Raw genomic sequence first — 23,388 nt, 5'->3', positions numbered from 1 at the left:
GGTGTTTGATCTTGAATTGGCTACAGACCTCTGCTATCATGCTATTGTTCAAGTTCAGTGCATTGTTTGATATTATCCTTTCAGGCATCCCATACCGACATATGATCTCTTTCTTTAAGAACTTACTAACTGCCAATTTCGTGACGTTGGTGTAAGAAGTGATCTCTACCAACTTGGTGAAGTAATCGATGACCACAAAGATGAATCGGTGCCCGTTAGATGCTTTCGGCGAGATCGGCCTAATGACATCCATGCCTCACACAGAAAAAGGCCATGGAGAAGTCATGACATGAAGAGGTGAAGGCGGTACATGAATCTTATCCCCATAAATTTGGCATTTATGGCACTTCTTGGCATAGTTGATACAATCCCCCTCTATAGTGGACCAATAATATCCGAATCTCATGATTTGTTTGGCCATTGTAAAACCATTAGCGTGTGTTCCGCAGACACCCTCATGGACCTCTTCCAAGATTTGCTTAGCCTCGACAGTGTCCACACATCGTAAGAACACCTGATCCTTCCTTCTTTTATATAGGATCTCTCCATCTAAGACATAGTCACTGGCTAGCCTTCTCAATGTCCTTTTATCATTCTCCATCACTTGGTCTGGGTATTCACGATTCCTCACATATCGCAATATATCTTGATACCAAGGGTGATCGTCCTCTTCTTCTTCTTCTTCGATGTTGTAACAATGAGCCAGAGTCTCTTAGATACTCATCTGGATAGGCTTCACATCCTCTTGCTTGTTTACTTTGATCATAGAAGCTAAAGTTACCAAGGCGTCAGCCATCTGGTTTTCATCTCGTGGGAGGTAGCAGAAAGTGATTGATAAACCGTAATTTATACATATTTTTATCCCATACTTAACACATTTATGAATGATTTCTCCTTAGATTTGGTGAATTTGATGCTCCTAATCCTTTAATTTCATGTTTCATACTTAGGTAAGCATAGGAGAGTGAAAAGAACAAGAAACAGGTAAAAAACGGAGAAAATGGGTTGATGTGGGAAAACAACACGGCCTGGACTTCCTCACACGAGTAAAACACACGCCCGTGCCACTTTAACAGGCTCGACCACGACCTAAAACAACCTCAGCACGGACGTGTTGATTTTTCAGCCTTGACTACAGCCTGAAGTAATCGCACACGGGCGTGTCCCTGCCGAGCCCTAGCTAATTTCTATTCGAAAAAGGGCAAGTTTGAGGGCTTGGAGGCATTAAAAAGCCTATTTAAACACCCTAGAGGAGGACTAAAGAGGAGACAGAGAGTAGGGAGTAAGAAATTACTCCAAGAAAGTCGATTGATCTATCTCAAAAGCCGGATTCATCATCAAGATTGAAGATCTCTCCTCAATTTCCCTTCAGAAGTTTTGGGTTTTCTTTATGTTTTGTATTCATTATTTTTCTGAGATGTTTTCCTTTTTAGTTATGAACTAAATCCCCTAAATACCTAAGGGGAATTAAACCTAAGATGAATCTTGTTATTATTTTCTGAATTGTATGATAAATATTTAACTTGTTCTTAATTATGTGTTCTTAATTCTTGTTTCGGTATTTCAGGATATTGATTCAAGTTAATGCTCTTATTTGGAGGATGAGTAGTCCCTGTCTATGAGTAACTTTGTCATAATTAAGCGGAGTTGATTGCGCGCCTAGAGATAGGGTGACAAGATTTTGCTGGATTAGGGTGAAACCTAATAAGGGGATCCATAAATCGAGTTAATGCAACCCTAGGGTGTTAATTAGAAAGAGATTTCAATTATTCAATCTAGGGTTAGACGTTATTAGTCTTGAATAGAGATAATAACATAACTTAGGGATTTTTACGGAACAAGTTGAATGAATAAATCGTCCGATTTGGAGCCAAATAACAAGTGAAGTCTAGGTGGATTTTTCCTTAAGTGTTGTCTTAAATCAATCGTTTTTCCAAAAGTAATTCCCTAATTCTATTTTCTGTGATCTCTTAGTTTAGTTAATTAGTTAATTAAAACAAACCCCATTATTCTTAGGCTAGATAATAAAAAGACAGTCATTACTAGTACTTTTAGTTCCTTTGGGTTCGACAATTCGGTCTTCCTAAAGCTATATTGCTGTTCGATAGGTACACTTGCCTACATCGTGATAATAGTTAGTTTCAAGAATGACTAATTATAAATTTATATAACTTATCACTAAAAATCACGATCAGTGATATCGTCAAACTCCTCAATTAACTCCAGAACCAGCCTTTGGTAATTGATCAACTTAGGGTCTCTTGTCTCCCATTCACCTTTAAGCTGATAGATCACTAATGCAGAATCCCCATATACTTCTAGCACCTTGATTTTATGTTCAATGGTCGCACGGATACCCATAATGCATGCTTCGTACTCCACCATGTTATTTGTGCAATCAAAATCAAATTTACTAGTAAAGGGATAATGATATCCATTTGGGGATACCAGAACTGCCCCGATTTTGTTACCCGTAGCATTTGAGGCTCCGTCAAAATTCAGTCTCCAAGGATGATCTTCTTGAGAGTCTTCTTCAATGGTTGCAACATACATTAGATCTTCATTTGGAAAATCAAAGCTCAAAGGCTCATAATCTTCTAGAGCCCTACTGGCCAAAAAATCTGCTATTGTACTTCCTTTTATAGCCTTCTGGTTCACGTAGACTATGTCAAACTCAGAAAGAAAAATTTGCCAACGAGCCATTCTTTCGTTTAAAGCATTTGACTCCATCATGTACTTCAGAGGGTCTAGTTTTGAGATGAGCCAAGTTGTGTGGTACAACATATACTGTCACAGTCTTCGGGTTGTCTAAATCAAATCATAACATAATTTCTCGATCGGTGAATATCTTGTCTCACCTTCAGTGAATTTCTTAGTGAGATAGTGTATCACTTTTTCTTTTCTTCCTGACTCATCATGTTGGCCTAACGCGCATCCAATGGAGTTTTCGAACACTGTTAAATACAGTGTCAGTGGCTTATCTGGGCAAGGTGGCATCAGCACTAGGGCATTAGATAGGTAATGCTTGACCTTATCAAAAGTTCTCTGGCACTCCTTATCCCATACAACCTGGGTTATGTTTCCTAAAGAGACGGAATATCGGGTCACATTTCTTCGTTAGTTGCGAAATGAACCGGGCGATGTAATTTAGTCTTCCTAGGAAACCTCGAACTTCTTTTTGAGTGCGTGGCGAAGGTAATTCTTGTATGGCCTTGACTTTGTCTAGGTCAATCTCAATCCCCTTTTCACTGACTACGAATTCCAACAACTTTCCTGACCTGGCTCCGAAGGCACATTTTGCGGGATTGAGCTTTAGCTAGAACTTTCTTAATCTTAAGAACAATTTCCTCAATACTTGTACATGCTCATTTTCTATTCTGGATTTCGCAATCATATCGTCGACGAAAACTTTAATCTCCTTGTGCATCATATCATGGAACAGAGTTACCATGGCTCTCTAATATGTTGCTCATGTGTTTTTCAGTCCGAATGGCATCACCTTATAACAAAACGTTCCCCACATGGTCACGAATGTAGTCTTTTCCATATCTTCAAGATGCATCTTTATCTGGTTGTATCCAGAGAAGCCATCCATGAAGGAGAAAAGTGAGTAACCTGCCGTGTTATCCACTACTGTATCAATGTGAGGCAACAGGAAATTGTCTTTTGGACTAGCTTTGTTCAAATCCAGATAGTCCACACATATTCGTACTTTCCCATCTTTCTTAGGAGCGGGGACTATATTGGCTACCCATTTTGAGTATTTAACCACTTATAAGAAGCGGGCATCGAATTGCTTCTTGACCTCTTCTTTTATCTTTAACAGAACATCGGGTCTCATCCTTCGGAGTTTCTGTTGAACTGGCTTACACTCTTCCTTTATGAGGAGTCACTGTACCATGATAGCAGTATTCAACCCTGGCATGTCTTGATATGACCATGCAAAAACATCCTTGAATTCTTGTAGTAATTCAATGAGGTCTCGTTTTGTCTCTGCGGCGATACAAGCTCCAATCTTTACCTCTTTTCCCTCTTCTAAGCTCACAATTTCCACTGACTCCTTGTGAGGTAGGATTTGTTTCTCATCTTGTTCTAGCATCCTTAACAAATCGGGAGGTAGGTTACAATTTCGGTCATCTTCAAAGTCCTGAGAATCTTCCGTACACATATCTTGCTCAAAAGGATACTTTGAGTCAGTAGCAGCGTTACTCATATCATTGATATCTGGAGACCTGTTATAAGGATAAAGAAAAGTCCAAAGAAAAAAAGAATCTACGAATATTTATTGGTGGTATGATTATGAATGAAATGGAAAGAGTAAAAGAATATTTGCTCAAGATGATACACAAAGATGCATTTTTATTGAAATAACGATATTGGACAAGAGTTTATTTCATAAAAGAATTCTTATTGCTCCTAGGCCTAGAGTAATAAACATGTTTTGGACATTACTCTGAATTAATTTTAAAAGTTACAAGGATTTCCTCTGCGGTCTAATTGTTCAAAACGCTCCCAAGCACATATAGGCAAATGCCTATTTGATCCTCTTCTCTCGTGTCTTCCTCGGATATGGCGTTAATGCTTAAACTTTCCAATATTTTTTGGCAGACTCTTTCCCTATGAATCTTCCTTCGGACTAAATAGTCCCTCCCGACACGAATGTTCTGGATATGTGAGGAAATGTCATTAGCTCCCATTTAACCTCTTCCCCACTTAAACGCGCTCTTCTCCTTTCTTGTTTCTTCTCTTGCTCCTTTTTCTTTTACTTTGCATTTGGCTTGAATCCTAAGCCAAAGTAGTCTCGTTTGTCCATGAGCATGGGTGTCTTGATCCTTCTTTGTAGGCTTCTTCCAAGCCCCCTCTCAGGCAAAACTCCTTTCCCAACCGTTAGTTGTAAGCCCATCCTCGTAGTCTTGGAGATTTTAGACGTCGGGACCTTATTTCCTTCGATAGCGAAGGTCAAATTTACAAATTCTAATGATCGAAAGGAACATTCTATTGCTTCATCATTTGTCCCCACATATGGCGCATCACTGGTAACGGATGCGATGATATCTTCTTCCGCGTTTATGGTCACCAATCAGCCTTCCGTTATAAATTTGAGCTTTTGATGTAACAATGACAACACTGCCTTCATTGAGTGAATCCATTGCCTCCCCAATAAGCAATTGTAAGAGGGCTTGATATCCATCACTAAGAAATCCACCTCGTACGTGCTTGGACCGATTAAAAGGGGTATTTCAATTCCCCCCATTACTTTCCTTTCGGTGCCGTCAAATGCCCTCACTACATTTTGACATGTCTTCATATGAGAACTATCCACTGGCAACCTATTCAGTGTGGATAGGGGCAGGACGTTTAGTGCCGATCCATTATCAATCAATACCCCCGGCAATGTGTATCCTTTGCAATGGAAGGTGATGTGCAGAGCCTTTGTGGATCCCATACCTCCCGGTGGTATTTCGTCATCATTAAAGAAAATAAAATTATCGGCACTGATGTTGTTGACCAGATGGTCCAGCTTGTTGACAGAGATGTCATCCGCGACATAGGTTTCGTTTAGCACTTTCATTAACGCGCTCTGATGCGTCTTCGAGCTCAAAAGTAAGGCTAGCACTGAGATATGAGCCGGCTGCTTATGTAGCTGTTCTACAACGCTGTATTCGCTGTGCTTTAAGAATTTCAAGAATTCTCTAGCCTCTTTTTCAGTCATTGGCTCGTTAATTGGTGATTCGAGCGTGACCGTCTTCTCTTTCCTTTGCTCAACTATTGGGGCCTTTTCTTTGACAATTTCAGTTCTTGTACTCGCAGGATCATAACGTCTCCCACTGCATGTATAGAAACCTACATCTTGGCTCTCCCTTAAAGTACTAGCCGGATTCTCCTCCCTCAGGATTGTCACGTTGCAGTCATAGTTCTAGGGAACCCTTTTGCTATCCTTGTAGGAAAAGGATATGGATTTTTGAATTATGACTCTCGGCACCATTTGTATTCCTGCTTCATTGTTCCTTGGTCGCGAAATGATCACCACAGGGTGATTAACTCTTTGGACCCCTTCTGTTGCTCCCTCTTTTGAGGTGTAAACCTCTCCTTCTTCTGATCCTTTGATTTCTTCATAAAATTCCATCTCTTTATTATCCATCAGATTTTGCACTATAGACCTGAACTCACTGCACTCTTGGATGTCATGGCCCTCATAGGCTTGAAACTCGTAGTATTTTCTCGCCTCTTTGGGTCTTTCCCCTGAATGTTGTGTGATTAGACCTCCATTGATCATTTGTTTCCAAACCCAACTCAATGGGGTTTTTACTTCTGCCACGTCGGCCTTGATTCTTTTACTCTCACTCTTGACTATCGCGTTTACCCCTTTATTAGCATGATCGGGCAATGAATTTCCTACTACGTTGGGTCCTGATGGGTTGTCAAACTTCACGATACCCATTTTGATAAATTTTTCTACCAACTTTTTAAACACAGTGTCGAGTGCCCCGTTAACCCTGTATGGTACTCACATTGGGCGTTTGTGTCATACCATTTTGGGAACGGGGGTTGCATAAGCTTCAAGTAGAAAGGTGACACCACATGGCCATCGAATAAGCTCTGATACAACTCCCTATATGACATCGGGATAGGCGTGAACTGGACTCTCTCTGTTTTAGGCCTTGGGTTGGAATCTTGTCTTGGAGAGCTTTGATGGCTAGTAGCCACTGCCCTTGGCTGGCTCACAGTGACTGGCTTGGAATAATTCTTATTGTAGACACTCGCGTTGTTTACCTCATTTTCTTTCCTTCTCGGGGCTGATTTCTTGGCACTTTCCCCTATTTCAATCTTTTCACATCTTATCACGTTTTCTATCATTTCTCCAGACATTACTATGTCTGAGAAACTCTTAGTAGTGCTTCCCAGCATGTGGTTGATGAATGAAGCCTTCAGAGTATTGGTAAAGAGCATGGTCGTTTCTTTCTCGAGAAGAGGTGGTTAGACTTGCGCCCCCATCTCTCTCCATCTTTGGGCGTATGCCTGAAGCTCTCATTTTGTTTCTTCTTCATATTTTGTAACGTGATTCGGTCGGGTGCTATGTCTGTCACGTGTTCGTATTACTTCATGAAAGCTTGTGCCAAGTCTTTCCATGAATGGTTTTGAGCACGGCTTAGTTGGTTGTACCATTTGGCCGCAGACCCAACCAAACTATCTTGGAAGCAATGGATCAACAGTTGATCATTGTAAACGTACGCTGCCATCCTTCGACAGAACATGGTAATGTGAGCTTCTGGACAACTAGTTCTATTGTATTTTTCAAAATCTGGGGTCTTGAACTTAGGAGGGAGTACTAAGTCCGGGACCAAACTTAGGTCTTTGGCGTCTATTCCGCAATGGTAATCAGGATTCTCCATTGCTCTGAGTTTTTCTTCCAGCTATCTGTATCGATCCTCCAGTTGTTTTGACAATTTCACTTTTGTTTTCTCCATCTCTGCTACATTATCGAGATCAGGAACAACGGGATTGGTTGGGTTATCCCCAGGATTAGAGCCCGAGCCTGTTTGATAGTTCATAGGTGTTGAGGTATCGATTTGATGTTGTTGATGCCTGATAGTAACGGGTACCCCTCGTGGGTACACTTCTGGTGGTGCCTAGACGTTGATTGGAGTGAAGCCCAGGGGGTAAATAGGATCCTCGTTTTCGTTCGCAGTACTCTTCCCTTTTTCACATTCTCTGACCAGCAATTGCGCCAATTGACTTATCATATTATTTTAGGACTCTTGCATTTGTTCCCTCATATCTTGTTGTATCTTAGCTAATTGCTTTTGCATCTGTGCTTGCAATTGCTCTTGCATGTCCTTTTGCATTTGTTCTAATCTTTCTAACCTCTGATCCATTACTTTAGTTTTGCGACGGGTATTGTAGTGGTATTCGGTTGGTTGACTCTTGTTAGTTTCCAGATTAACTAAAATAATTTGGTTTAATTAGGGTCTTTTCGTGAAATTTAATGCATATGATGAAATGTAATGCAAATGAATGAAATGAATACAAAAAGAGGCGTTGATTCTGATTCAATTTCATTAGAACAACTTTAATATTAGAAAAAATTCTTTACATAAAGTGGATAATTACATATACGACTTTGCCCTAATGCCCAAAGCCTTAACCCCTTAAGAAGCCAAGCTAAGTTTCGACCTCGATCTGATTCTGACTCGTATTTTAAGCTTAATACATCAGCCTGAACTACCAAGGTTTGCAAATGATCGGCTACCTCTCAAACTTGAGCCACAGCTTCGCCCATGACATAATCTTTATCTCTGATCTGATCTTGAAAGCGGTGAAGTTGTTCTTTGCAATATTCATTGTTTGCCTCAAGGAATTCCACTCGAATTTTGCTACCTTGTAGTGCAGTCTCAAGTTCCTCTATTTTCCCTTTCAACTCCTCGATCTTGCTTAGACTGGTCTTCAACTCAATTACGGAGTTACAGCTACGATGCCGATGCAGTGATTTTTCCAATTCGGCCACCCGAGCTCGTAGCCTCTCTTTTTCGCTTTGGCTTTCCAACAAACTATTTTTCAAAGCGTCCTCTCGTACTCGAGCATCTTGAAACTTCTTCTCCCAATGATCGGCTCTAGTCTTTTCTTCTTTAATTTCTTGCCGCCACTGCTATGACGTTTTACCCAAATCGATAGTTCTTATCGACATACGCAGCTTTTTGTAATAAGTTTTCGGACTATCCAAATCTTCCTCGACCTTGTTCTTTCCCTTCCACAATTTCTCGACCTCTAGCTTGTGGATATTGACGTCTAATCGTAACTTCATCTTCTCCTCTTCTAACTGTACTACCGTCTTTCCCAATTCTGAGCTCCTTTTCTCAAAGTCTTACTTGATAATCTCTAACTCGGACGAGACTGCTTGTAAGTACTCCTCTATCGACCGAGCATTTTCTTGCATTGGGATGTTGTCGTTAATTCTTTTAGCCTACAACTAGTCGTACTCGGGGGTCGTCATTGGGCCTGCAGCGAATCCTTTCATCCTATGAGTTTGTTTCCAAGCATTCAATATCTCACGAATTCTCTTCTTATAATTATCTCCCTTGTATGAGAACTCGCACTAAGCTAACCCTTGCGTTTCTGGTATGAACTGCCTTGATCGATACTGTCTCAACACGAGTAGTGGAGCGTATCCAACGGCTTCCCATAAACCAAGTAGAGGGACCCATTCAACATCTTCAGCTTGTAGGCTCTGGAGAATCACTATCCATTTCTCTTCGGAAAGGTCACCCTCCTTGGTGTAGCCACTAATTCCTTCAATGGAGAATAGTTCTCGAAAAAAACTTGATATGAGACCTTTGATCGTGATTTTCTGTAATAAGTTTTATAAATTTATAATTAATCGTTCTTGAAACTAACTATTATCACGATGTAGGTAAGTGTACCTATCGAACAGTAGTATAGCTTTAGCAAGACCGAATTGTCGAACCCAAAGGAACTAAAAGTACTAGTAATGACTGCCTTTTTATTATCTAGCCTAAGAATAAAGGAGTTTGTTTTAATTAACTAATTAACTAAACTAAGAATTCACAGAAAATAAAATTGGGGAATTACTTTTGGGAAAACGATTGAATTAAGACAATACCTAAGGAAAAATCCACCTAGACTTAACTTGTTATTTTGGCTCTGAATCAGACGATTTATTTATTTAACTCGTTCCATAGAGATCCCTAAGTTATGTTATTATCCCTATTCAAGACTAATAACGTCTAACCCTAGATTGAATAATTGAAATTTCTTTCTAATTAACACCCTAGGGTTGCATTAACTCGATCTATGGATCCCTTTATTAGGTTTCACCCTGATCCGGAAAAATCTTGTCACCATATCTCTTGGCGCGCAATCAACTCCGCTTAATTATGACAAAGTCACTATTAGACAGGGACTATTCATCCTGCAACTAAGAGCATTAACTTGAATCAATATCCTGAAATACCGAAACAAGAATTAAGAACACATAATTAAGAACAAGTCAAATATTTATCATACAATTCAGAAAATAATAACAAGATTCGTCTTAGGTTTCATCCCCCTTAGGTATTTAGGGGATTTAGTTCATAACTAAATAGGAAAACATCTCAGAAGAATAAAGAATACAAAACATAAAGAAAACCCAAAACTCCTGAAGGGAAATTGAGGAGAGATATTCAGTCTTGATGATGAATCCGGCTTCTGAAATGGATCAATCGGCTTCCTTGGAGTAATTCCTTGCTCCCTATTCTCTGCCCCCCTTTTAGTCCTCCTCTAGGGTGTTTAAATAGGCTTTATAATGCTTAAGAGCCCTCAAACTTTCCCTTTTCCGAATAGAACTTAACTAAGACTTGGCAGGGACACATCCGTGTGCGATTTACTTTAGGCTGTGGTCGAGGCTGAGAGATCAACACGCCCGTGCTGAGGTTGTTTTAGGCAGTGGTCGAACCTGTTAGAATGGCACGGGCGACTATTCTGCCCGTGTGAGGAAGTCTAGGCTGTGTTGTTTTCCCACATCGGCCCATTTTCTCCATTTTTTGGCCCGTTTCTTGTTCTTTTCGCTCGCCTATGCTCACTTAAGTATAAAACATGAAATTAAAAGATTAGGAGCATCAAATTCACCAAATCTAAGAAGAAATCATTCATAAACGTGTTAAGCATGGGATAAAAATATGTATAAATTACGGTTTATCAAATACCCACACACTTAAGCATTTGCTTGTCCTCAAGCAAAATCCTCAATTCACAATTAAGAATTCCTTTTTCTCAACTTATAATTCCTATCAATAATATCTCAAACTAATTCATAAGTAATCATACATTGAGGATTCAACTAAAAGAACATTAAATTTTCAAACATTCCTAGTTGAGCATTTAATCATAAAAAATATAGGCATCTCTCCTTATCTAAGTAGTTACCATCGATTCGAAATCTCACAGAGTTTAACATCCTCACTAAAGATTCACTCAAATCACTCAAAGTTTTTAAGGATAATGAAATTAGCACTCATCAGTCAATATGAAAAGTTATTAGCATAGGCTTGCATGAAAATCAAATCTCCACCACTATAAATTGAGATGATACTTCAATCAAAAGGTCTTTAGAGGGTTGCAACAAGGCTTGGCTAGAGGGTGTGGTCACAAGCTGAAAGAAAAGGTTAGAATCGAGATTGACTTGAAAAATTACTTAACTAGAAAAATATTTAATCATCACTTGCATACAACAGAGCTTCTTTTCAAAAGATCACTACTATTAATGTGTATACATGTTTTTTTTAAGAACAAGTCAAATAACATAGACTAACTATATAGAATAAGACATAGCTAAGCAATTTATTCAAATCAAATCTTGACAAAAATAGGGATCAAATTAATTGATAGGATTTCAACAATAATGGGCTAAGGGTTAATATTAAGGGTAATACAAGGAATGACTTGTTAGGCTCAAAGGGTTTTACTAGGGATTAGTTGTGAAGGTAGGCTTTTCATGGCATGAGTGGGTTAATCCTAAGTGCCTCTATCATCTTGACATATCAAATGAAATGGTGTGATCTTGACATGCATAATCAAGCAAGTTCTAGAATAACAATTCGACATTGACACACTCAAAGCAATAATAAAAAGTGAGCATGGAAGAACTAATAGATGCTCTTGAAGGCTCAAGATCTCATAAAAATTATGGTTTTTTGATGTTTACACTTGCGGATTTCATTTCAAGATAATACCTAAACTTGGGGAAACAACCTAAAATTTTAAATTTTCAAAAATTAACTTATCATGCTCAATTCTCTAATGTCTTAAATTTTAAATAATCAATGCATGAATGCCTATGTTTTAATCCAAGATATATCAATACAAATCATATATCAATCAAAATTCATCCTAAACATGATATGAGAGATTTACAAGAGAACAAGGTAATATTCAGGGATTTTTCTGATAATGAAATGAATACCCCCCACACTTAAGATGTACATTGCCCTTAATGTACAAGATAAAGTTAGTGGCAAATAATATCATAAGATAGGGAAAGAAATGAAACTTCTTGAGTGTTAAATGAATAAACTCCCTAGTTTGCAGTTATGTAGAGTGGAGGAGGATACTCCAGTGGTGTTAGAGGTTGGGTTCCACAAGTGTTGCGCCAAAAGAATATTATATGTCATGATTGAGCAGGGCATGGCAGTCGTGGAGAACCTTTTCCAATAGAGTTTGGAGTTCCTAAGTAATGGTGAGCTTTGTAGCTCTTTATAACTGTGATAAAACCAGGAACTTTTTAGGGGATATAAGGAAGAATAATTACTCATAAAGAATTAACCGAGATTAAAATTTGTTTATAAAACCTAAATATAAAGTAGTAGCGAAAATAAAATAATATTAAAAGATAAAAATAAAATTAATAAAAACATAAAATAAAAATAAAAATAGATAAAATTAAGTATCATCATCGCCGGATGGTTTGCGAGGTGGTAGTGGCAATGAGATGTGGAAGTGCTAACAAATCTGCTGTAGAGTAGCATCAATGTTATTAAATTGTTGAAAACACTGCTGCTCGAACCAAGTGAGGCACTCATAGATGTCAGCATATGAAGCCGCCGCATGAACTGGACGATGGGAGTGTAGTGACTGAGACGGTGGGTCCTCGTGCTGTAGAGAGACATCATCAGTAATGTCCTCAGGAGCCTCCTCCTCGGTTGATTGGGCAAGACTATATTGAGGAGGGTAGGTTCTTCGGCGCTTTTTAATCATCCTCATGCTTAGCATACTCAAGATGCCTTGTGGAGACATCTGGCCAATGAGGGTAAAGGATGATTCTTGTGCTGCGGTGTTGAGGAGCCCGAAGTGCCAAGCCAGTCAAGTCACATAAGGGCCAATGGATATGACCCTCTTCCGGTGTCACTTTGTCTGATGGCGAATGGCAAGGGCGATGAAATAAGTGAGGTCGAAGACATGCCCGTGCGACATACACCATAAGTAGTAGACGTCATGAGTGGTGATGACGCTGGTGCTCTCTCTCCGTCCTATCAAAGTTTGAGATAAAATAGAATATAGGTACCTTAAGGACGGAGGAGAGCTGATGCCTTGGAGCGACTGGGGTCGTAGGTAGCCGAGCGATGGACAAGGGCGTTCCAGCACTTTGAGGGAAAATAATAGATGCGGTGGTTGAGAGTATCGAGGACGTTCTCCTATTGGAACTCCTCCATGTAATGACCTAGTGCCGAACCAAACTCTAGAATTTTTAACTGGCAGACTAGACCACCAAGGCGAAATTGGACTGTGCAGGGATCATCATGGTTGGTCATTACGGTCTGAAAATGGAATGTTGAGCATAGTTCCATCGTGAGCTCGAGATACGTCAGCTCGACGATCTCAAAGAAGAGATTCCATAGGTCGGTGGTGAGGAGGGCCCGAATCGCATCAGCTAATTGGACTTGTTCTAGTGCAGCCCAGTCGATGCAACAGCCTGCAATTAAAGGTCGGGCCCGGAGTATTTGGAAAAGTTCTTCTTGGGGTCCAATAGGGAACTGCAGGAAAGGGTGACGAATTTTCACGGTAGGACCCGAAAAAGATGACGCTCCCTTCCTTTTCTTCGAAGCGGGGACAACGACTTTCTTTCCTCTTGAAGACGACATGGTATACCTGCAATTAAAATCAGTAATTCGTCTTGATGAGTGGTCAAGGTAAAACGAAAACAAATTTTAAAAAAAAAATCTTAAATAATTTCAGCTACAACTACTAACACTAACAAACTTAACCAAACTAATCAATTTTATGTCATACTTTTTCTAACATTGGCATGGTAGTAGCATGAATAAAAATGGCAAAGACCTTTATGGAATGCAACATATTTTATGGATGAAAAATATCAACACAAAAGGCATGAGTATTTCTATTATCCTAACCATGAATATTTACTTTAAACTAGTCAAATGGGGCAGAGAAATCATGTAATGAGTAAGAACTTCAACATGAAAAGGATGATAACTACTCTAGATAATGAATTTTGAGTGATAGAAAGATGAAAATAACATGCGAAATGCAGATTACTATGATGAATAGCATTAGAAATCTATAAAATAAAAGAGAAAAGAGTAAACAAATGCTAGAAAGAGGGGAATGGAGGTTAAAAATTGAGTTGGAAGCGGCGCACAGGCGTGCCAGGAAGGCCATGTGGACTTGCAGCCACTAGGGTTAAGGATTTTGGGTGAAGAAGACAATGAATAGTGTAGGGTATTTATAGATTTTGGGGCACACGGCTAGGGGACACGCCCGTGTGCCCTAATTTTAGCCCATGTGTTTCGCGTTTTTCCTATTTTTGGTGCGTCTGAAATTCGACCCACGCCTATGTACCTTGGGCATGTTGGTGTACACGGCCGTGTCTGGCTTCGTTTGCTTCTCCCACGCCCATGTATGTATGCCCACGGCCGTGTTAATTCAACAGGTTCGACCATGGGTGTTAAATATGGGCGTGTCGCACGCCCATGCTATTTTCTCAGGTTCTCCCACGGTTCAATGCCACGGGCGTGTCGCACGCCCGTGTTGTTTTGGCAGGATCGCCAACGGCCAGGTCGCACAATTATGGATATTTATCGTAGCCCGTGTTTGGGAAAAAAATTTGCCTTATTTCTGCATGGTCCTAAGCATGCCCGTGTGCTTGGCCGTGTGAGTGTGGTAAGCCTGTATTCAAGAGTTTCGTTAGTAAATTAGGTGTTAAACACTAGAATTTAAAGAAGTTAATACCGTTAGTGCTCAGGTTGCCTCTCGAGAAGTGCTTATTTATAGTCTAAGCTCGACTTACCTCTCCATTGAATGGTCATGGTGGTTCGAGGAGTTTTTACTCCTCATTCCTGTTATCAATCTCATCAAAATAAGGTTTTAGGCGGGTATTGTTTACCTTAAAAGTGCCGAACTTGGGATGACTTACCTCGACTGTACTGAATGGGAAAAAGCTAAGTACCATAAGAGGAATTTCTTTATTTAGTTTGGCAGTGATAATGTGAGGATCTGTGGCATCTAATAAAACTTTATCTCCAACCTTAAGTTGATTTGGTGAGGTATTGAGCTCGTTCTGGCGTAGTTTTGGTTTATCATATGTTCTCGGTTTATGTGTTCGCCATTCATCTAGCTCCTCAATTTGTAGCCTTCGTTCTTCATGAATAGGTCCTCTATTGTTGCTGGAACATGGCTCATGTACTTCCTTCAAACTCATTTCCAGCAAAGTAGGTTGCACTATATTGTCAGTTTTAGTAGAATAGTTGATACAATCACCTTCAATTTTCGATGTGTTGCCAGAATTGCGAGCTTGAAGGGTGATTGTTTTGTCCCCCACACGAAATGTGAGTTCACCTGTGTCAACATCAATAATCGTTCTAGCAGTTGCTAAAAAGGCCTTCCTAAAATCAAAGGAGTGTTGCTATCCTCCTCTATGTCTAGAACAACAAAGTCAACGGGAAATATAAATATATCAATTTTAACTAGCACATCTTCAATAATACCCCTAGGAAATCTGATAGTTTTATCTGCTAATTGAATGTTCATCTTAGTCTGTTTGGGTTTCCCAAAACCTAGTTGCTTAAACATTTTGTAAGGCATGACGTTAATGCTAGCCCCTAAATCAGCTAATGCATTATTAACATCTAAACTACCAATTAAGCAAGAAATTGTAAAACTCCCTAGATCTTTTAATTTGTTGGGTAGCTTATTCTGTAGAATAGCTGAGTAAACTGCGTTTAGCTCCATATGCGATGCCTTGTCCAACTTCCGCTTATTTGCTAAAAGCTCCTTTAAAAATTTCATTGCGTTCGGCATCTACGATAAAACTTCAATAAATGGTAAGTTAATATTTAATTTTTTTAAGAGTTTAAGGAATTTACCAAATCATTTATCTAAGCGGTCTTTCCTTGTCGCTTTGGGATCTAGCACACGAGGTTTATATTCTGCACTTACCGTTTTGTTTTCATTGTGACCTACCTCACCTTTAACTACCACAATTTCTTCCCTCGATTCTGGTTTAGGCTCAACTGATTCTTCTTCACATTGAACATTAATCGCGTTGAGCTGTTTTCTTGGGTTAGGTTCAGTATTGCTTGGCAAACTACCTTGTGGTCATTCGAAAATTAGTTTGGATAGTTGGCCTAACTGAGTTTCGAGCCCTTGGATCGACACTTATTGATTTTTAAGTGCTGTTTTGGTATTCTGGAAACGAGTTTCTGACACTGAGATAAATTTGGATAGCATCTCCTCAAGGTTCAGCTTTTTCTCTTGTTGGTAAGGTGGTTGTTGGAAGCCTGAGGGTGGTGGTGGTCTCTGATTTCCTTGACCTCCCTATGAGAAGTTTTGTGATTTCTCCAACCTGCGTTATAAGTATTGCTATAAGGATTATTTTGAGATCGAGGATTATTACCAATGTAATTTAGTTGCTCGTTCTCCATGTTGTGGCCATAGGGTTGATACTCTGAATTGCTTGATCCACCTCCACTTGCTTCACATTGCATTACTGGATGAACCTGTGTAGAACCAAGTAAACCATCAATCTTTTTATTTAAAAGTTCTACATGATTTGACAGCATAGTAACTGAATCGACGTTATAAACACTTGCTATTATGGTTGGCTTAGTCCTCATGACTTGCCAATGATAGTTATTCAATGACATCTCCTCAATAAATTCGTAAACCTCTTCAGGTGTTTTGTTGTTGATGGTTCCACCAGCTGCTGCGTCAATCGTCTGTCTTGTCGAGGGATTCACACCATTGTAGAATGTTTGAACTTGCAACCATAGAGGTAACCCATGGTGAGGGCACCTTCGCAATAGGTCCTTGTATCTCTCCCACGCATCATAAAGGGCTTCCAAATCCATCTGCACAAAGGAAGAGATATCATTACGTAATTTGGCCATCTTAGCCGGCGGAAAAGACTTTAATAAAAACTTTTCGGTTATTTGTTCCCAAGTAGTGATTTACCCTCGTGGTAACGAGTTCAAACACTGTTTAGCTTTGTTTCTTAATGAAAAAGGGAATAACCAAAGACGAATAGCATCAACAAAAACGCCATTAATTTTAAAAGTGTCACAGAATTCCAGAAAATTTTCCAAGTGCGTGTTGGAATCCTCATCCTGCAAACCATCAAACTAAACAAATTACTGTATCATTTGAATCGTGTTAGGTTTTAGTTCAAAATTATTTGCAACAATAGCAGGCCTAACTATACTTGACTCAGTTCTTGTTAATGTAGGTTTAGCATATTCATACATAGTACGAGGAGCAGGATTCTGATTTGCTAGATTAGCGGGTATCGCAGGAGGTAGCTGATTTTCCTGATTTTCAGCCATCTCCTCGGTTGTAGTTGATATATCATCCTCTTGCTCTTCCTCTGTGTATCTTAGGCTTCACCTTATCTCTCGTCAGTTTCTATGAGCGGTGCGATCGATTTCTTCGTTAAAAAGTAGTGGTCCCGACGGGTTCCTTCTAATCATAAACTATAAGAACCTGCCGGAAGAAAGGAAAAGAAAATTTAGTAAATAAAAATAAAAACAAAAACAAAATTAAATTACAGTAAGAGTAAATGGCTAAAGTAATAAAAATTGAGTGTTCTTAATATTTTAGTTCCCCGGCAACGGCGCCAAAAACTTGATCGTGATTTTCCGTGGTAAGTTTTATAAATTTATAATTAATCGTTCTTGAAACTAACTATTATCACGATGTAGGCAAGTGTACCTATCGAACAATAGTTTAGCTTTAGCAAGACCGGATTGTCGAACCCAAAGGAACTAAAAGTACTAGTAATGACTGTCTTTTTATTATCTAGCCTAAGAATAAAGGAGTTTGTTTTAATTAACTAATTAACTAAACTAAGAATTCACAGAAAATAGAATTGGGGAATTACTTTTGGGAAAACGATTGAATTAAGACAATATCTAAGGAAAAATCCACCTAGACTTCACTTGTTATTTTGGCTCCGAATCGAACGATTTATTCATTTAACTCGTTCCGTAGAGATCCCTAAATTATGTTATTATCCCTATTCAAGACTAATAACGTCTAACCCTAGATTGAATAATTGAAATTTCTTTCTAATTAACACCCTAGGGTTGCATTAACTCGATCTATGGATCCCCTTATTAGGTTTCACCCTGATCCAGAAAAATCTTGTCACCCTATCTCTAGGCGCGCAATCAACTCCGCTTAATTATGACAAAGTCACTCTTAGACAGGGACTATTCATCCTCCAACTAAGAGCATTAACTTGAATCAATATCCTGAAATACCGAAACAAGAATTAAGAACACATAATTAAGAACAAGTCAAATATTTATCATACAATTCAGAAAATAATAACAAGATTCGTCTTAGGTTTCATCCCCCTTAGGTATTTAGGGGATTTAGTTCATAACTAAATAGGAAAACATATTAGAAGAATAAAGAATACAAAACATAAAGAAAACTCAAAACTCCTAAAGGGAAATTGAGGAGAGATATTCAGTCTTGATGATGAATCCAGCTTCTGATATGGATCAATCGGCTTCTTTGGAGTAATTCCTTGCTCCCTATTCTCCGTCCCCCTTTTAGTCCTCCTCTAGGGTGTTTAATTAGGCTTTATAATGCCTAAGAGCCCTCAAACTTGCCCTTTTCTGAATAGAACATAACTAGGGATCGGCAGGGACATGCTCTTATGCGATTTACTTCAGGCTGTGGTCGAGGCTGAGAGATCAACACACCCGTGCTGAGGTTATTTTAGGCCGTGGTCAAGCTTGTTAGAATGGCACGGGCATGTGTTCCGCCCGTGTAAGGAAGTCCAGGCCGTATTTTCTCCATTTTGGGCCCATTTCTTGTTCTTTTCGCTCTCCTATGCTGACCTAAGTATAAAACATGAAATTAAAGGATTAGAAGCATCAAATTCACCAAATCTAAGGAGAAATCATTCATAAACGTGTTAAGCATGGGATAAAAATATGTATAAATTACGTTTATCAACCTTCTCCACCCTCCAAAAGTGGCTATGGAACCACGATAGCAGAAGTTACGCACATCCTATAAATCTGCCTTCACTCGCTCTCCGGCAAGCATTCAATGATCTATACATTTCGGCCAAGATCGCAGGGACAAGGGTGACTCCTTTATCAAATTGAACAAACAGGTTTGAAACTGCTCCATCCACGTATCCTAATGCCTTGGGAAAGGCGATCAAATCGTAGATGCTCAAAGTGAAAACATCAACCCTCTTCTTCATATCCGGATGTGCTAGAATTAGGTCTCTTAAGTTCTTCCAAGGAATACAACTTCTGTCTCCCTTTTGCTTAATCCGGGCTGTAACCCACTGCTCGCTCATCCCCGTGATATTCATCAGTCTCTTTACAAAGGGCGGGATGTTAGCAGCTCTAGAATAGGCCTTGTCAACTTTAACCTTTGGGCAGCGAAGTAAGGCCATATACTTTTCCACAGTAGTTACAAAATCAACTCTTTTAAAAGTGAAACAGCTGTAGGCGGGGTTCTAAAATTGGGCGAGAGCTCGGAATAAGCGTTTGTCTATCTTCACCTCGAGTAAATAGGGCAAGTCTCCGTAATTATGATAAAATAACTGCTTGATCTCGTCGTTCCAACCGTTCCATATCTCTTTTAATTCTTGTAGGTCATTCTGAGTCACACTGATGTGAGTAAAATCCCACAATTCCAACTCGTACCCCTCAGTCAAACTATCACATTTTTCTTGCTGTGTCATCTCGGAAACCCTTTTTATATGCTAAGCTTTTTTATTTAGTAACCGAACGTGAATCAACACCTTCTTATAATGTAATGCCATGCAATAATAACAAAACACAACAAGTCAGTATACCAAAAAAAAAAGAACTCAAAGCAGACAGGAAATAATCAAGCACCTATTCGGGTAACCGCTAAGGTTTGGCGTGGCTCTATCTAGGGTGGGCTCCTATAGGTCACTACATGTGGTTTGGTTCTAAAGACAAGGTACCTGAACCAGCAAATTCCTTGATCTTCACCCATTATAGGCTCATATAGACCAAGTTCAGTTCAGGGGAATACATTTCCCTATAGCTATACGGAGATAAAGATCTCACGAAGACATAGGTACGGATGTATCCCGAAAGTGATCCACCATCCTATGCAAAGGTGAAAACCTTACAAAGGACTGGTTTCTCACTCCCACTTAAAGGGTAAGACCGAGCGGTCATGCAATGCGATATGCAAAACTATTTAAAGACTCGACCAACACAGTAGGTATTATGACATAAACCACAAAGATAGTAGATGAAATGCAATGAAAGGATCGTATATTAAATCGAATTTTCAATTTTCGATGAAAAGACATAAATTAATCAATTTACGGCTTGACTCTCTTATTGTCTCTAGTGGAGTAGTCAAGCTGTCGAAACCATTTTTTATGAAAAACGGGAATCGACTTTATATTTTGAAAAGAAAATGAAAATTGGGAGTCGCCACCAATCCTTTTTGTTTAGGTGTGAATGGATCACCTAATATTTTGATTGTTTTAATAAAATGTTCTGTTTTACTAAAACATTGATTTTGGTCTACGAAATTCGAGAAAACGAGTTCAAGAGTCGATTACATACAAGAAAGGATTAGCACCCTCGTAATGCCCAAAATTGGTACCTAATTGATTAATTAATGTCTTAATGTTGAAATTTGAAAACTCGAAAAGAATTTAGAATACGATCCCTCTTTTTTATTAATGTTAATTTTGCAAAGATGTTTAGATAAATCGAAGCAGATGTTAAAGACCTTCTCGTCCCGAAGTAATAAAATGTCATATCCAACACGTTAGGACACGACGCTTTAAACCCTCAAGAATAAGCCGGTCTTTGGATTTTCAAAACTCAAGCACTTTAATTTTAAAAGGTTATTCGGTTATTTGGATCAAACGAAAAAATCGAAACCCAGCACGTTAGGGCACGATTTCTCGAATTTCCAAATACAGAACATTGCCTTACTTTGAAAATTTCCTTTTTTCTTAAAAATTTTATCAAACGTAAGTTTAAAACGACATGAGCTATTTTGAAGCATAATACAAAGATAACCAATTATATTTAAACATAGTTCATGGGGAAAAATAATGCAATAATATAAAACAACTATACAAGTCAAGAATATATGATAAATAAATTATATGATAATACTAATGTACTATTATAGTCATAGTAATATTAACAAACAAATTACAATAATAATAATATGAATAGGTAAAGATGAAATAAATAAATAATATTGAGGATAATAATAATAAAGTAATGAATAAATAAATATAAGGGAAAAGGTTTAAAAATATTGGAAGTAAAGAACTAAATTAAAATAAATAATACTTAAAGCACAACTTGTAATAAAACATATATGAAAATAATAATAATATGACAATAATAATAATAATAATAGTAATAGTAATAATAAATAATTAATGATAATAAAAATAATAGTAAAGAAAATAAAGATAAGATTAATAATGATACTAACTAATATAAGTAATAATAGTAAAATAATAATAATAATGGTAATAATATATTAGATAAAATAATAACAAAAGTAGTAATAAGAATGGTAAAAGAAAATAATAATAATAATAATGAAGGTAATAATAATAATGATAATAAATAATAGTAAAAAGAAAAAAAATGCCAAATAGCTAAAAGAGGACTAAATTGAATTTAAAACAAATATTCGGGGAAAATTCAAAATAAAGAAAGAAAGAAATGGACCACATCGAATGTGCGAATAACAAGGTGGGATTAAAGGAGAAAATATCCCCACCCTCCCAAACTCATCGTTTTACGCAGGACCAAAAGGAAATCAAAAAAAAAATTTAGGGCAAAATTAGAAATAACGAAAGATTTAATTGCAATGTTGTAAAAAAGCGAAAGGGCTGGGATCACAAATATCCCATTAAATAAAAACATGAGGATCCTACTAGCGGGTCGGGTCAACATGCGGATCCTAGGTGAAACGACGTCGTTTTGGCACTGGTGCTTAAGTCCAAAACGGCGTTGTTTTGGACCCTATATAAATAGGAAAATTCTAAAAAAAACATTTCCCTTTCACTCTTCTCAAAAAAAAAACTGAGCCCTCTCATTTTTCTCTCTGCAGGGTCCTTGGTCCGGCAAGGAGTTTGGCCGATCACTGCCGTCGCCCGCCGCCTGCGCCGTCGTATATGGCAGCCAAAAAGGTAAAATTTTTAATTTTTTTTATATATATGTATCTATATATATACTGTTTTTTAAAAAAATAAAGAAAATATGTATGTATGTATATTCAAAGGAGGAAAATAAAGAAAGAAATAAACTAAAAAGATGAAAATAAAGACCTTAGCACGATTTTGAACTTTTTTCTTTCAATCTACTTTGTTGTTTGCTATTTATATGTTTGAATCTGTTTTTGTGATTGTATTCAATTTTTTTTCTCCCCCAAACAATACATTGTTATGGCTTTTTATAGCCGATTTTACATTGCTTTGGCTACTGTTTTGCCACTGTTGTTGGCGTGTTTGTCTTTCCTTTGCAGGTAACAGAGTCAACGGTGGCAGAGTTGGTGGTGACAAACAATTGGTGGAGCAGGTGGCGGCAGAAGCTAGGGTGGCTAGGGTTTTTTTTGAAAAGTTTAAGTTGTTGGGCTTGTTTAGGTTAGGTGTTTTTTGTTTTGGGCTATTTGGGCTGTTTGGGATTGGGTTAGGTTTTAGGGTCTTAGTAAATTTAGGTTGGATTGAATTTTGGGTTTTGAGGCCTAGGCAAAATTGGGCTTGTACATAAATAATTCTTAAATAATTGTTTTCGTATTAATAATCACTCAATTAAATTATTTTTCATCATTCAACTATGAAATAGTTAAAAAATATTATTCAATTATTCAATTGTCTTTTTTATCATCAGTTGGATAATAATAACAACTTTTAAAATCACATAATAGCAACTTTAATTGTCAATATTTATACCTTATGTCAATTTAATTTTAATTCTAAAAAAATCAACACTTAACATTTACATAATGTGTAATTTTTCTTTGTGACCTTTTCACCTAAAACGCTAAAAAAATAAATTATCAACTAAATTTAATTGAAAATATAGAAAAAAAAATAGAAACACCCAAAAATTCAAGATAATAATTTTCATATTTTTTTATTCTTTTAAAATTAACCCTTAATGTCACAAAAAAAATACAAATAAACCCCAAACAACACAATATATAAATGATGATGATTATATTTTTTTAGACTCAATATTAAATTGACATAATTTATAAATGTTATGGGTTAAAATTGTTAAAAACTACCACTATAACCTGTTGGTAATAAAAAAATTAAATAATTGAAAAATTATTTTAGATATTTTTTTATAATTGGATGATTAAAAAGTTTAATAATAATTAAATATT

General features: G+C 37.8%; 1 protein-coding gene and 1 non-coding gene across 2 annotated transcripts; one reads left to right on the top strand and one right to left on the bottom strand.

The window, feature by feature from the left end:
• Window positions 1-5,080: 5,080 nt before the first annotated feature.
• LOC107895429 (uncharacterized) lies at window positions 5,081-6,442 on the bottom strand. The gene is made up of 2 exons (XM_016820712.1): window positions 5,984-6,442; window positions 5,081-5,917 (listed from the first exon to the last, which is right to left on the bottom strand). Exons 1-2 carry the CDS (start codon window positions 6,440-6,442, stop codon window positions 5,081-5,083), a joined length of 1,296 nt encoding a protein of 431 aa, XP_016676201.1.
• A 10,343-nt stretch (window positions 6,443-16,785) lies between these two features.
• Window positions 16,786-16,892, top strand: LOC121209100 (small nucleolar RNA R71). The gene has a single exon (XR_005904217.1). It is a non-coding gene; the product is annotated as a small nucleolar RNA R71 (small nucleolar RNA).
• The last annotated feature ends 6,496 nt before the right edge of the window (window positions 16,893-23,388 follow it).

The sequence above is a fragment of the Gossypium hirsutum genome, chromosome A10 (assembly GCF_007990345.1).
Source record: "Gossypium hirsutum isolate 1008001.06 chromosome A10, Gossypium_hirsutum_v2.1, whole genome shotgun sequence".
NCBI lineage: Eukaryota > Viridiplantae > Streptophyta > Magnoliopsida > Malvales > Malvaceae > Gossypium > Gossypium hirsutum.
The sequence above is the reverse complement of the archived record's forward strand: the minus strand, read 5'-3'. Positions and strand labels throughout refer to the sequence as shown.